General features: G+C 41.9%; 1 protein-coding gene across 1 annotated transcript; it reads right to left on the minus strand.

Moving 5' to 3' along the window:
* Positions 1–5208: 5208 nt before the first annotated feature.
* Positions 5209–15941, minus strand: LOC117490789 (beta-2 adrenergic receptor-like). Its single transcript, XM_034140604.1, is given in 5 exon segments — positions 5209–7563; positions 7565–7805; positions 8722–9013; positions 9124–9280; positions 15723–15941. Coding segments are annotated over 4 exon segments (1518 nt in total). The 5' UTR covers positions 9278–9280; positions 15723–15941; the 3' UTR covers positions 5209–6732.
* Between the last annotated feature and the right edge of the window lie 204 nt (positions 15942–16145).

The following is a 16145-nucleotide window of genomic DNA, read 5'->3' on the forward strand; positions in this document are numbered from 1 at the left end:
TTTGTTATAGGTGTTGCTATCTGCTTTGTGTAGCGTGGTTCGACAAGCAAGTCTGTGCATTCATTGGGTGGTATCAGAGAGATACAAGGGTCTGTAAATGCAATGAAAACAATTGGCCACAGCAAATAATTGATATTAAACATGTCATTTTTACTTTTGAATACTTCAGTACAAAGGATGTATTGAATAATTTAAGTGATATGTGTACACATATAAATCATTAGTCAAAACAAGGCTACATTTGATTGAATTATAAAAGGTATAATATGTGGTAAACTGAAGAGCCGTTTGGGAGCCGAAAGAGCCGGCTCTTCTTGGTGAGCCGAGCCAAATGATCCGGCTCACCAAGAAGAGCCGGAATTCCCATCACTATTACATTACTTAACTAGCTCATCATCGTCACCAGTCAGAAAATGTCCGTTAGCCGTGGGGCTAGTTTTCGCTATGTTAAACTCCATTGACTTATGCTAAAATGTTAGCGATCTAAAGGTCCGCTATTTTTGGCTGTTTTGGGTCGACTTCAGTTGACTGTAACATCGAAAAAATCTTCGAAATTGAATGTTCACAAAGCTGCGGACCGGTTATACACTCATACACGAGGGAACTAACATAGCTAATTTAACTAACGTTAGCTAATGTAGCTGGTGTAGTGCAGAGAGACGGGACATACGGATTAAGCAACTAGACTACTTATAGTGTACATGCAGAATTATTTCAATTTAAAATAGTTTTAAATGCTCACACACATACCTGACTCTGGTGCTGTATTTTCCTCTCGTTTCTTTTTAATTTTCCGTTTCGAAGCACCTGATGAACGCTTTCTCTTTGACACTCAGCGACAGAATCAACAGACAGAGGCAGCAACGCAGATTTGAATCTGCCAATCAGATCAATCTATTGCTGGAGAGGGGGGCGGGCTCCCCGAAATCAGCCGGAAGTGGCGCATTCGAATACTGTTTGGGCTGTCTGCCGTGGATGGGCTGCGTTCCACTCCAAATAGCCGGTCGGCCGTAATATATGCATAGATATATATGCGTGCATATATTCATATATATATGCGTGCATATATGCATATATATATATTTATATATATATATATATATATGAATATATATATGCGTGCATATATGCACGCATATATGAATATATATATGCGTGCATATATGCGTGCATATATGTGTGTGTCTATATATATTTATAAACTGTATATTATTTTCCATCATTCAATGGACAATTTGTACTTTTTTTATATGTAGGCTACCATCAAACATATGTTCATATATAAAGTGGGTAACTATACAAAACGAAGTGAGATAACTGTTTATGAATATCTGTTCAATTTTATGTAAACTCATGAAAGATAAATGAGTGTTTCAATAAAACTATTACATATAAATGTATAGTGCAGTTTTTGTTTTCATTGCAATATATTTTTTTTATATGTATCAATATATAGCCATACATGGTCCATGCATATATTGCAATATATTTAAAAATATAAGGACTACTTTCCCATATATGGAAATGTATGATCCAATATATTGTATTATATTTACCAATATATTACAATATATTTTTGTTTCATAATGTTGATTGTTAGGTCAAGAGTGGGACAATCTTTTCCCGGAAGAAAAAGCAGTTCATTCTTGTCAAGGTTGAGCTTGAGGTGGTGAGCAGACATCCACTGAGAGATGTCTGCTAGACAAGCAGAGATGCTTCATGGTTCTACACTAATTTACCTTATAGCCGAGGGTTAGATGAGGGGCTTAACCAAAGACCATTTTTAGCTTAGCATAATGAATGGAAGCAGGCGGGACAGCTATTCCAACAACTCCAAAAATCCTTTAATAACATCTATAGCGTTTAAGTGCTTAAGAGCTTTAAGTGTAAAATAAAAGTACTCATTGCCCAACCACCAAAATCCAATGCTCATGTGAACAGGGCCAAAATCCAAAACCAGATAAAATGGTTTCATTAACATCTAGTGAAGTCAGTGTGTTACCGCATAATGACGTGTGAACAAGATAAGAGAGGACTTGTAGACCAAAGCGACCAGGAACATTCATTGTAGTGTTGAGTCATGTTCTTGTGGCTGGAAACATTTGTAGTGTTTGTTCCCATATCTGACGTTTGCAATGATGACAAAGAACAATGAACAAACTTGATGTTCAGATAGCGCAGGCTATATATCATATCAAAGAATATAATTCACAATATTCAGTCATAAAGTATTAACCCTACAAGCAGACAGCTACAGTAAAACATGCAGCATGCCAGGGGAATGAGTTTGTGTTGAGTCTAGATGTCTTGTTTCAATGGTGATTATAACTGTGATGTGGATGAGTTAGTTTTTGTTTTTAGAATAATTTTTTAGATTTATGTCTGTATCCGTCAGTGTCTTTCTCACTGGGCTTAAGTGCCTCTAACAAGCACCCAAGGACAGAAAAACATTAAAATGTCTCTGTGACGAACAGCAGTCCACTGTAAAAGAGTAGTCACCCGGAAAGACACACACACACACACACACACACACACACACACACACACACACACACACACACACACACACACACACACACACACACACACATACACACACACACACACACACACACACACACACACACACACACACACACACACACACACACACACACACACACACACACACATGCACACATCCATGCATTCAGTCTTTAAAAAAGATCAAAGCTGTGTCTGTGATGTTCATATCTTCCTATCTTCAGTGCCAATCAAACTGTAGTGCTGCGTTTGATCATCCCTCACTGCTCTGTGATTAAAATGTTCAAAATGTATAATTTAAAGAAAACGTGTGTGTATGTGCATGACATCAGCAGACAGACAAACGCAGAATATCTGTCTGTTCTCACTCTCTTTCTTGCTTTTTGGCAGGAGATGTTTAGTTTGGCTTCAGTTCAGGCAGCAAAACACACTCACCATCTATAAACTCTCAGTGATCATAAGATACACTTGGCACATCTCTCTCGCACACATTCAGGACATTGTGTATCTGTCTACGTATATTCTGCATATTTTGCATTGCCAGTGTGTGAGCATCTTCCCATGCTTAAGTGTGCATATACACGTACGGTGTCACTGCTTTTCAGGGTCTTTTTAGGCGCGCATTTGTTAGTTTGTGAATGTGTGTGTTTGTTTGTTTATCTAGAGGGCACACCTCCAGCCCTGTGTACTGTGTACCAAGGCCTGAGGCACCGCCCTGAGGGTGTCTGTTTTGAACTACAGAATCAAACCGCACATGTCTTTCAACAGGGGTGTGTGTGCGTGTTTCTGTAATCTTGCATACAAATGCTTGAGTCTTTGTGGTTGAGTGATTACACAGGAAATATACAATTGCCTGTTGTCAACAGTATAATGCCGGTTAACACCTCTTAACAGGATAAAACACAGTATTACCTAGACAAATCTTTGACAGAGAGGGTAGCCACTTGCATGTGGCAGAGGAAGGTGGCAGGATGAACAACATTTCAAGTTCCCAATGGATTTAATGCTTCAATGTGCACAACACTTTTGAGTTAGAGTAAAGCTTAAGGGGTTGAGTTGTAAACAGATACACACACAGAACGAAAATATGGTACCAGCTATTAATGTCCATGCCTTGTTTCAATGTTGTAAAATTCTTTAGAAACACATTTACATTACCACTGAGAACACTTTAAAGGTTTCTTTATGATGTGAGTCTGTGCCAAGAAACATATTTTATGTATTTAAACCACAACATACAAACATTCAGAAGACAATTTGCAGGGTTTTATACAAAAAACAAATGCAAAAATACGACAAGACACTAATATAGCTAAGATATACTGTAGGACACATAACAAAAACGTTATGTAAATTGGAAAATTGTCAAATTCACACTTAAACACACATTGTGCTGTCTCATAAAGTTGTAAAGCTGTGTGTGTGTGTGTGTGTGTGTGTGTGTGTGTGTGTGTGTGTGTGTTTGTGTGTGTGTGTGTGTGTGTTTGTGTGGGTCTGCATGTATTGAGTCAGTATAGCTATTTCCTCTGCAGTAGCTGATACTGCGTGTGCCGTGACCGCCTGCACCTGTCACTGTACGTCACGCCACACACACACACACACACACACACACACACACACACACACACACACACACACACACACACACACACACACACACACACACACACACACACACACACACACACACACACACACACACACACACACACACACACACAAATAGCAGAGTCCTTGCAACTGGATGACTGGATACTCACAAAGAGCCTCTGTCCCATGGGCTTAGTTAAAAGGTTAAAGTTGCACAGTGAAAATAATCACATTTCCTGATCCCATTTTTTAGTTGACAAAGAACACTTTCAATACTTTTTTTCAAAAATTACCAGAGTTATGGTCATTCAAATCTTGCATTGGAAACTGATCTGATGACGATAAGCCTCTGGCGGCAATATTTCTCAGATTCTGGTGTAGAAAGCGGATATCAAGAATAAGAGTTGTTTATAGTACGGTTTGCAACTTGAGACGTCATAATGGAGTTTGAACTAAATGAACACTTCTAGTAACAGTTTCACATGTATGTTAAATTATTAATAAGCTAAATCATTGTACAGAATGGCATTGTGTTTCTATATTGCACATTGGCCAATATATTCAGCCCCTTTTTTTCCATCTGCAGGAACATGCAACCAAATCCTACTTATAGCGGATTGGTCAATACCTTTCTGACGGCCAATGGAAACTAGCACACTGCCAATACTAAACTTTGACCCACTGCCTACACATTCTGCAGATTCAGCATCTGCAATCATTTGTTTATAGAGGTTATGGTAACTTCTTATATGATTTATTAAAATGTAATTACAGAATGCTCCTTGGGGGTCTGTATCACTGTTTGTTTTATGCCAATTGTCAGTGTGTTTCAATGCTAAAATGTAGAATTTGCATTGCAGTATCTGGCACTTTTTAAAGGAAAGATTCGATAAGCATCCAGTCTAATAACCCTAAATGACCCTGGGCTGTTTGTTGAACGACATGCTGTGAATAGTACCCAGCTAATTTTAACCTTATTTATCTTTTTGTTATCTCTCCCTCTCTTTCTTTATGGCAGTCTGTCTCGTATGATCACACACCCATCCACCCACTCGATAAACACATAGCAGAGCAACAGATTCAGACATACACATGTCAAACTTCATTTTTTTATTCACAAAAAGATCCAACAGGTTATGAATAAATATTTACCGACATGAGATGTGAGTATGATGGAGGTAGAAAATTAAAAAAAGTTCCTCTTGTACACAACTACACACCCAAACCTACTTTTGGTTTTTACATTCAATTTTTCAGTTATGTCTCAGTACACACAAAGTATAAAATGAAAATTTGAGTGTAAACTCGAGTTTCAGTGCTGCTTAAACTCCACATGTATTTACAGACATAATACAAATTGCACAATAAAACAACTGTTCTTTTTGAGGCACAGATAAATAACTGAATTTTAAATTAAAAAACAAGTATTTTCCAACTTTCAAATAATCTGTGGACACATTACAGTACATTGAAAATATTCAATGGCACATTTCAAGCTCCGCACAAATAGTTAATCATCACATCACAGGTACACAAAACATACAGACAGACACACACAGAACATATTTACTAACAACTGCTAATTATTGACCTTCAATACCCAGTTCAGGTGTAAATTCATCTATACAATCATCCATACACATAAAAGCAGGGTTAGGGAGATTAATTTCAAAATGTAATTCGTCCTCTTGTGTAATGTGTAATGCAATCTAAATGTATATGCTAATGATTACTTTAATATAATTAGATCATTATTTGACATTAAAACCTATTCAAACACACCTTCATTTCAACTATGTTTTTGAGTAATGTCAAAAATAAGTTATTACCTTGCATTGTGACAGAAATTGTTATCAAGACAGAACCAACTGCCTGAAAATCCTCTTCCCACCCCTATCTGACCGATTACAATGTTATTAGAGGGACAGAGAAAATCAAAGCGTGGCTGCTGATGTTTGGAGCGATAAAGAGGCAGAAAATAGTTCCTGCAAATTTGTAATGGGAGAAAGCGAACACAAAGAAAGAAAGTTATGATAGTCACAAGTTTGGGTCTCAGATGTTTATCTTACACACAAATATACACCAGCAAATGATTTTGGACCTGCTCTGAGGTTTATCAGGAAGGAATGGAAAACAAAAATCTCAGGGGGATATTTATTATGAGTCAGCCTCAACTGAGACCCTCTGTTTCATATAAGACTGTTTAGCTACAGGGCAAACAACATTTATTTTTTTAATCTCTGCTTCATGGTGGGTTTGTGGCTTGTGCCTTTGTTGCTGGCAAACATAGTTTTCAGCAATGCAAATGTGATGGTTTCTGTTGAAAATATCAGTCAGGGTCTGAATACTGAATGCTTTTGATAACAAAAATCTGTTTTAATCTTCATTCATTCCTCCAGCTTTAAGTCAGACTATTTTTAATGCCGACAATTACTGCTGAACATGGTTTACTTGTGTAGCTGTTTTGAAAAAAAGAACAGTGACCACACGTTAACCCTCTGTAACACTGACTGAATAAACATATTAATATTGGCTAGCAACACTTCAAGCTACCGCCTAAAAAAACAACAAGTCTTTGTCAAACCAAAACAAACATTTTGAACTCCACCAAACTGATGTTCACAGCACGACTCGACTTTCACAATGTAAAGACTTCAGTTCAATTGAAGCCAGATTTTCCTTACAACTCCCGTTAGCAGAGCTGTTAGCCTGCCGGTTTGTCAGGGAACCAGGAGCTACCTCTACAACCTGGTCCAGGCGAGGAGTCGGAGGAGGAGCCAGACTTAGCGAGCTGTCCCGAATAGAGCTGTCCAAACTGCCCTTCCACTCCAACCTCTGCTGAAGGTCCAGCCCCCTGACACCATTCAGGTCTGAGCCCACATTCGTCTTACCTGGGGGCTTGGTGTAACAATCTCTGTCCCTGCACCATCCCCATCCTCTCCTCCCTCCCCTGCTCCCCCTTTTGCCCCTGAGACAGAGTATCTCCTGGAAGGCGTGCCTGAAGTCGGGGCTGCGGCAGTAGATGAGTGGGTTGAAGGCCGAGTTAGAGTATCCCAGCCAGTTGAGGAGTCTGAAGAGCAGCTTAATATCCCCTAAACTGAGGAAGGTCATGAGGATGTTGAGGATGAAGAAGGGTAGCCAACACAAGGTGAAGGTTCCCATGATGATCCCAAGAGTTTTTACAGCCTTGTGCTCCTTCAAACAGAACTTAAGACGTTTTGCAGCAGAGTATTTTCCTTCACCTTTTTCTGTCCTTCCTCTGCTTTCTGCTATATGTTCCCCCTTCCCTGTGTCTGTATCTCCTGTTTTCTGCATGTTTAGTCTCTCCTCTTCCTCCTGAGTTCCTGTTTGTTTGTTCAATGCTGGACTATCTTCTGGATAAGACAGCTGTACAGCGTAATGCAAGTGAGAAAAGTGCCTCTCCCTCCCTCTAATCTTCTCCAGCTGTTTTCTGCGCCTCCTGGAAGACCCTGGCGTATAGGAAAATCATTACCACCAGCGGCAGGTAGAAGGACACGATCGAGGAAGACACCGCGTACGCTGCGTTGGTGTTGAAATCACAGCAGTACTTGTCCTCCAAGCACCGCTTAGCTTCATCATCGTATGACATCGACAGCTTCAGATGGATGGGCAGGAAGGAGATGAGGGAGGCCACCGCCCAAACGCAGAGGACCACTGCAAAGGCCCGACCCCTAGCAGGAGACAACAGAGAGTGCACAGGTGAGGACTATTGTAACAAGGTGAGTGGAAACACAGACAGGTGACAGATGTAGATTTAGAAATGGGGTGGCTTTCTAAAAGTGTAATAAAGTCTCTTTAAAAGCAATGTGATAGTATCAATTTGTTAGCAAAACTAACCTTCTGTCATATCTGTGCACATCCTAAGTTTAATTGTTATTCACTGAGTTAGCATTACACTGCTATAACATTGTCAGAAAGAAGAACCAGAGGTATTTTCCTTGTTCTCTACATTCTTCTCCCCTTGTCAAAACTTGTGACAGAAATGCAGAGATTCAGCTGTGCTATGCTAATAGCTGCTAATGTAGCTTTTAACTGCTAGCCTCAAGCAGAGAAAGGGGGATGGCTGCTTTATTACTCCACACCCGTTGATTCTTTTTCATTGGCAAACTTATAAAGTCAGTACCAGCCAACGCTGACTCAAGCAACATCACTCAAGTCCATGTACAGGATATTGCGCTGCTTCTTTTTAAGCCACAAAGGCTGCATTCCGCTTTTTATGCAGAAACATAACATATAACGCTTTCCAAATAATGAGAAATACACTTGCTACTTAAAGAACAATACAACAAAACTGTTACCTATTTGGACCAAACCAATATAAGCAGAGGGGAGGATATAACAAACGCCGACTTAAAGACAGAAAGTTAGTGTTGTCTATGGATGACAGAAGATGAAAACACCTGCTGTGACATCACTTTTTGGGTGTGGTTGGATGCACAACATGACAGAAAGCATGTAACGGGTGGGGCAGCAGCAGCTCTTTTATTACTTTGTACTTCTGCTTATTTAGTAAGATTCACTTATGATTGCAGTGTCTCAACCTTGCCAATCTTTCAACACATCCAAACCAAAAAGTCTTGGTCATACCTGGTGATTAGCGTTGGGTATCGGAGAGGCGAGGTGATGGCGAGATATCGGTCCACAGCGATCACACACAGAGTTTCGATGCTGGCCGTCACACACAGCACGTCAGTTGCGGTCCAGAAGTCACACATGAAGTTTCCAAACTGCCATTTTCCCAGCAGGATGTAGCTGGAGCCAAAGGGGACCACAACCAAACCCATGATGAGGTCGGCCACAGCCAGCGAAGCAATGAAGAAGTTAGTGATTTTCTGGAGCCTCTTAAACCGCAGGATGGCCGTTATCACCAGCACGTTACCTGGACAGAAGAAAAGATATACATAGTAATGTAACTGGAAGTTGTCGAAGTTGCGTTGATCCTTCTATAACAATCAACTAATCGCATTGATTACATTTTGTGTAACTTACCAAAAACTATGGCCAGAACCAGAATAGCCATTGCGCCCAGCAACACGAGCTCTGCATCGCTGTACTCCGAGGATCTCTCTGGCAAATCTGATACAGTGGAGTTGCTGTCCTGTGATTGGTTAGCCAGTGCTGAGACAGCACCTGCATGTTCCATGATCTACGTGAGGAGCATATCAACACAATTAACTTCATAGATTAACACAGCAGAGAGAGCGCAAGTGCATGCCAGTTCCGGTTTCCAGTCCTTCTTTACACATTCAATGTTTCTGCTTGAGGCCTGTTGCTTCCCAGAGACAGTATGATAATGACGTGAATAGAGTTAGACTATTTGTAAATCAGGAGATGATTCATACTGCTGAAGAACATGCCGAATTGCATTTAAATTGGAGCAGCATGAAGAACGCCTTTCATGTCAGCCGCTGAGTGCTCCCTTTTGGGTTGAGGTCATAAAACTATATGCGCGCTTTCACAGAGGAAGTTATATGTCCCTCGTTGTTCTCACGTTTTCACCAACTTTAGTAGTCTGCATGCCTTTGGGTCTTTATCTCCCTGTGGTAACTTGCAATCAGCATTTTGTTCTGCTATGTATGTGGTGCAATAGCTTTATTTATCATGTCGAATTTACTATTTACCAAAGTGTTTCAGTCAATCATAATGTACACGTTATTATGTTTTGAAAAAATAGCATAGGCTGCTCTAATCCTGCAGCAGTGATGCATTTGCCTCAGGATCAACTGGCAGGGCAAGACCATACAGTGCATTTATTATACTTATATTACACATTAAGGCTTTATTACATTACATTACATTGCATTTAGCTGACGCTTTTATCCAAAGCGACTTACAATAAGTACATTCGACCAACAAGATACAAACTTGAAGAAAACAGAATCATATAAGTACATCAGGTTTCATAGAGCCAAAACATTTCAAGTGCTACTCAACTGGCTTTAGATAAGCCAGTACTTTATTAGTATATAAGTGCTCTGTTAGCAGTTCTTTGTTAGTAATTCTATCGCTCGAAGTGGAGTCGAAAGAGATGAGTTTTTAGTCTGCGCCGGAAGATGTGCAAGCTATCTGCTGTCCTGATTTCAATGGGGAGCTCATTCCACCATTTTGGAGCCAGGATAGCAAACCGACGTGTTTTTGCTGATGGGAACTTGGGTCCCCCTCGCAGTGAGGGTGCAGTGAGCCGTTTGGCTGATGCAGAGCGAAGTGCACGCGCTGGGGTGTACAGTTTAACCATGTCCTGGAAGTAGGAAGGGCCAGATCCATTCACAGCATGGTACGCAAGTACCATTGTTTTGAAGTGGATTCTAGCAGTTACTGGAAGCCAGTGAAGTGAGCGGAGGAGCGGTGTGGTGTGGGAACATTTTGGAAGGTTGAAGACCAGACGAGCCGCTGCATTCTGGATGAGCTGGAGAGGTCGGATGGCACATGCAGGTAGACCAGCCAGGAGGGAGTTGCAGTAGTCTAGGCGTGAGATGACGAGAGCCTGGGCCAGAAGCTGCGTCGCTTCCTGGAGGGGACGTATCCTCCTGATGTTGTAAAGAGTGTATCTGCAGCAGCGGGTTGTGGCAGCGATGTTTGCAGTGAAGGACAGTTTGTTATCTAGGGTCACACCCAGATTCCTTGCAGTCTGAGTCGGGGAAACAACAGAGGGGCCGATGTTGATTGTTAGGTCAAGAGTGGGACAATCTTTTCCCGGAAGAAAAAGCAGTTCAGTCTTGTCAAGGTTGAGCTTGAGGTGGTGAGCAGACATCCACTGAGAGATGTCAGCTAGACAAGCAGAGATGCGTGCGACGACCTGGGTTTCTGAGCGTAGCAGTGGTATGAAAAACCATGCGGGCTAATAATAATAATAATAATAATGGGTTCCATTTATAAAGCACTTCATATTCGAATTCAAATCCCGAAGTGCTACAAGCAGTGAGCATGAACAGTATAAATAGACATGACACAACACGGTAGAATTAATAAAAAGCAATAAAAAATAAATAAAAATAAAAATAAAAGGGTGGTAAAAAGGTCTAGGCAAAGGCTCTTTTGAAGAGATGGGTTTTGAGGCCTTTTTTTAAAAGCCTCCACGGTCTGTGGTGCTCTCATGTGGTCGGGGAGAGCATTCCACAGACTGGGAGCAGCCGAGCAGAAGGCCCGGTCTCCCATAGTACGGAGCTTAGTCCTGGGGGGTTTGAGCAGGTTGGAGTTGCTGGAGCGGGTGGTCCGCAAGGAGGTATGGGTGGTGAGGAGTTCCTTGAGGTAGGGAGGGGCAGTTCCATGGACACACTGGTGGGTGAGGACGGAGACCTTGAATTCGATCCTCAGTTCCACGGGTAGCCAGTGTAGTGCTTTAAGGATGGGGGTGATGTGGTCATATTTGCGCACCCTCATCAGGATCCTAGCAGCGCTGTTCTGGATGTACTGGAGCTTCTGGATGCTTTTGTTAGGGATCCCGATGAGGAGTGCATTGCAGTAGTCCAGCCTGGAGGAGACAAAGGCGTGGACCAGCTTTTCGGCGTCAGACAGAGTGAGTGTGGGGCGGAGTTTGGCGATGTTCCTGAGGTGATAAAAGGAGTTCTTGCACAGCTGTTTAATGTGGGCCTCAAAGGTCAGATGGGTGTCCATTTTAACACCCAGGTTGGTGACTATTGAGGAGAGGGTAATGTCCTGGCCGGAGAAGGTGATGGTGGTGATGGTGGATGACCGAACCTGGTGTGGGGTGCCAACTATAATGGCTTCGGTCTTGGAGCTGTTGAGTTTCAGGAAGTTTTGCTTCATCCACGCCTGTATCTCCTCCAGGCAGGCAGTGAGTGTGGGTGAAGGCAGGGCTGCAGAGGAGGTAGGGTTGATCCTGAGGTACAGTTGGGTGTCATCAGCGTAACAGTGGAATGATACTCCATGTCGGCTGATGATAGTGCCAAGGGGGAGCATGTAGAGTGTGAAGAGGGTGGGGCCGAGAACTGATCCTTGAGGGACACCACAGGTGACGTTGTGGGTACCCGACTCTGCCTCGCCCAAGGAGACGTACTCTGTTCTCCCGGTGAGGTATGATCTGAACCAGTCAAGGGGAGAGTCAGAGAGTCCGATGGTGGAGTGCAGACGATGGAGGAGGATGCCGTGATCGACGGTGTCGAAAGCTGCAGTGAGATCGAGGAGGATGAGGAGAGAGGGAGAGCCAGCATCAGCCGTCATCAGCAGGTCGTTGGTGACCCTGACCAGGGCAGTTTCTGTGCTGTGGCCTGAGCGGAAACCAGACTGGAACTTCTCAAATAGGTTGTTGGAGTTTAGGTGGTCCTGGAGCTGAGCAGCAACTAGTTTTTCCAGCACCTTTGATAGAAAAGGAAGGTTGGAAATGGGTCTGTAGTTGGCCAGGACTCCCGGGTCAAGGGAGGGTTTTTTGAGACGAGGTTTGATGACAGTGGTTTTTAGGGCAGAGGGGACATGGCCAGCCTGGAGAGAGAGGTTTACGATCTTAGTGATCATGGGGCTCATGGTACAGATGTACGATTTCACAAGAGCTGACGGAAGGGGGTCCAGGACACAGGTGGAGGGCTTCATCCTCCTAACGATGCCCTCAACCTCTCGCTGAGAGATGTCCGTGAAACAGCGAAGAGGCTGGGTTGTCCCAGGCTGTGGGTCAGCAGTTGGAACTGGAGGTGCAGAGGGGCTAGAGAGGAGGGAGCGGATGGTGTCAACTTTGTTTGTGAAGAAGGCGGCGAAGTTGCGACAATGCTTCTCAGTGGAGTCGGAGTGTAAAGGACTTTGGGGTTTGAGGAGGTGGTTAATGGTGGAGAAGAGTTGCTTGGAGTTTCCAGTACTGTTGTTGATGAGGGAGGAGTAGTACTGGGACCGTGCATCTCTGAGGGACTGTGCGTAGGCCTTCTGGTGTTCACGATAGGAGCAACCTTACATTTTTATGCGGACGATACCGTGATGTACTGTGCAGGTCCCTCCATTAAGGAGGCTGTTGTTGAATTGCAAGCTGCTTTTAACATTATTCAGACTCAGCTCTCAGCGCTTAAGCTTCTTTTAAATGTGGATAAAACCAAGGTAATGCTCTTTTCAAAAGCTAAAAAGACACCAGAGCCTGTTTTAGATATTTTAACTACGCAAGGAATAAAACTTGAAGTGGTTGCCTGTTACAAATACCTTGGTATCTGGCTTGATGATTGTCTCACTTTTAAATGTCATGTCAATAACCTGCTTAAAAAACTGAGGGTTAGGCTAGGTTTCTTCTACAGGAACAAGTCCTGTTTCTCGCTCGAGGCCAGAAAAAGGCTAGTCACTGTGACCTTTTTACCTGTGCTGGACTATGGTGATCTGATTTATATGAATGCACCTGCCAATTGCCTGGTCAAGTTAGATGCTGCGTATCACAGTGCACTGAGATTTGTGACAAACTGTAAAGCATTAACCCATCACTGTACCCTGTATGCAAGGGCTGGTCTGCCTTCACTAACTGCACGGAGGCTCAGTCACTGGTACATTTTTATATATAAAGCCATGTTAGGGAAACTTCCATCCTACATCTGCTCCCTGATCTCACGGCGAATTGTAAGTGGCTACTGCCTGAGATCGCATGCTGTGGTTTTATTAAATGTGCCAACTGCTAGGACTGTCTTAGGGAAAATAGCATTTAGATGCGCAGCTCCACTGTCCTGGAATAGTCTGCAATTAAAATGGAAACTGAGCAATCTGGTGCCACTCAATGTTTTTAAAGCTCGGTTGGATGCTACTCAATCGGAAGCTGTTGGTACCTGTTCATGTGGATAGTTATGTAAATTGTAATCCCTGTAATGCTACTGTATGATGTCCTTTTGTTGTTCTGTTTATGTTTTTAATGTTTCATGTGGAACCTACTTGAGCAGGTCTCCCTTGAAAAAGAGGTCAATGATCTCAATGGGATACAACCTGGATAAATAAAGGTTTGAAATGAAATGAAATGATAGGCTAACTGGTGAACAGTGAGTCATGACAGATCCGAGCGAGTTTGTGTACAAGGAGAAGAGGCTTTAGTAGAATTTATCATAAAGTATATTACAGTGAGGAGAATACATACATATGTAGTATGTGTAAATATGCTGCCGTAGCACAAAGCCACTCGACTGCTGTTTTCCTCTAACAGCAACTTATTCTTTCCCTCCATTCTGTCTGTTTGTTTATTGTTTGTCGTGCATAGTTTTTTGTTGGTCTTATATAAGGGAAAAGCACCCCTTACTAACTTGAAAAGCTTCTTAGTTAACTGTATCTTCTGTGTGTATGGACACCTGCATTATATGTACATTGGCCTGATTCCAACATATCCAGACACTCACAACTCATGTTAATGCCAGCTGTAAAGAGACGCATTGATTCACAGGTGTTACTCCACTTCTCCCGTGGTCAAGAGTAAAAGTGTTGAATTTCGGGATGCATTTTAAAATGCCAGGCTGGACTAGGACAAGATTTGTATTTAATGACATTCATTTCCCAAGTGGAATGAATGGCTGCCCTTATAAAAGCCGTACACTGTCATTACTGTAGTAATACAGAGCATAAGTATCAGTGTCATCTTTCCTAAAATGTCCTCCGCACATTACCATTTAGAGAATATACAGGTACCAGAGAAAGTGATGGATCATCTACCGAACAGTGGACTGCAGAGTAATTTCAAAAATCAATCTTTCATTACTGCAGCTTAGAAGGCTATAATTGTAATACATGAAGAACCGCACAGTCTGCACCTGATAAATGATAATGCACCTAACCCTAGGCTATACTACCAAAATAATGATTTGGTCTTTTATTCATGTTTTCAAAATGCTCAGGGCACATGTTACTCTGTCACCCTTCACACTGATGGCTCTTTAATGGTCCCTAGTGACTTATTGCCCATTTGATCAGATCAATAATCTGGACCACAACCTGCAGTCATACAAAATAAAGATTGCGAAAGACAAGTGGCTCTCTGCTCTCCCCCCTGTATGAGCTGTTTAAACATTTACACATGCACAAGGACACTAGATTAGGTCTCTGAGGTCAATAATAACAAAATATTTTACGTTGACATCAATATCTCAATATTTAGGCTTGGTTGTAGTAATTGCTGTGAGCACTCAAACACACAACAATGCACACAATAGTACATACACAAGTGCACATGCAAACACAAAAGTACACATGCACGCAGGACACCGAGCTTCTGCAGTGCTTAATAGAATAAACTGATGACAGCAGATCAAACTGTGGGGGAAGAAAAACACGTCTTTCTATACAAAGGATTCTCTAATCAAAACTGAGCCATAAAACATGCTGCTGTCCTGATATGACTTAACCATAAATGTTAAAGATGAAAGCTTGTTTGGATTCACTCAATGTGAGAAGTTAATGTTTACATTTTTTATTGAAATGATTCAGTAGACTTGCTGATTTGTTTATGGAATTGAGCTCATCATTAAATTAACCACGTTTGAACCATTACACACTGAAATGAGGTCTTAAAATAGCCATGGTGTCATCTCTAGATGTTTTAAATATATCAATCTATATATATTTATTCACTTTATTTAAAGTGTATGAAGCATATATAAAAGAATGTAACATTTATATAGTTTTCCTACCTTCAGGCTCCGTCCTGTGCTTTACAATCCAGTGATTTGATAATCCCAACACCTTTAAATCCACAGCACAAAGTATCATTATAATGTGTTTGACAGCAGCTTTCGGTCTCTCTCCCTCTCCTGTTGAGTAATGAATGTATGTGTGACACACACTCTCTCACACACTCTGCCTCGCTTTCTGTTTCCTGTACATGTATAACATACACCCTGAGCCCTCGACCACACTTGCCCTTTGGAAGCAGCTGAGCTTGTCACACTTTTTTATAAGCAAGCCCTCGTGACATCACAGCCGGACAGTAGCCAATCAGAAGACAAGGAATGGCTTTTTAGTGTATATCGCATTTCTGCAGTGTACTGACAGCTCGACGGCACCCAGTGCCTTTTGGGAAACATTCGTTTTTTTAACCTGTATTTATTCAGGTT

The sequence above is a fragment of the Trematomus bernacchii genome, unplaced genomic scaffold (genome assembly GCF_902827165.1).
Source record: "Trematomus bernacchii unplaced genomic scaffold, fTreBer1.1, whole genome shotgun sequence".
Lineage (NCBI taxonomy): Eukaryota > Metazoa > Chordata > Actinopteri > Perciformes > Nototheniidae > Trematomus > Trematomus bernacchii.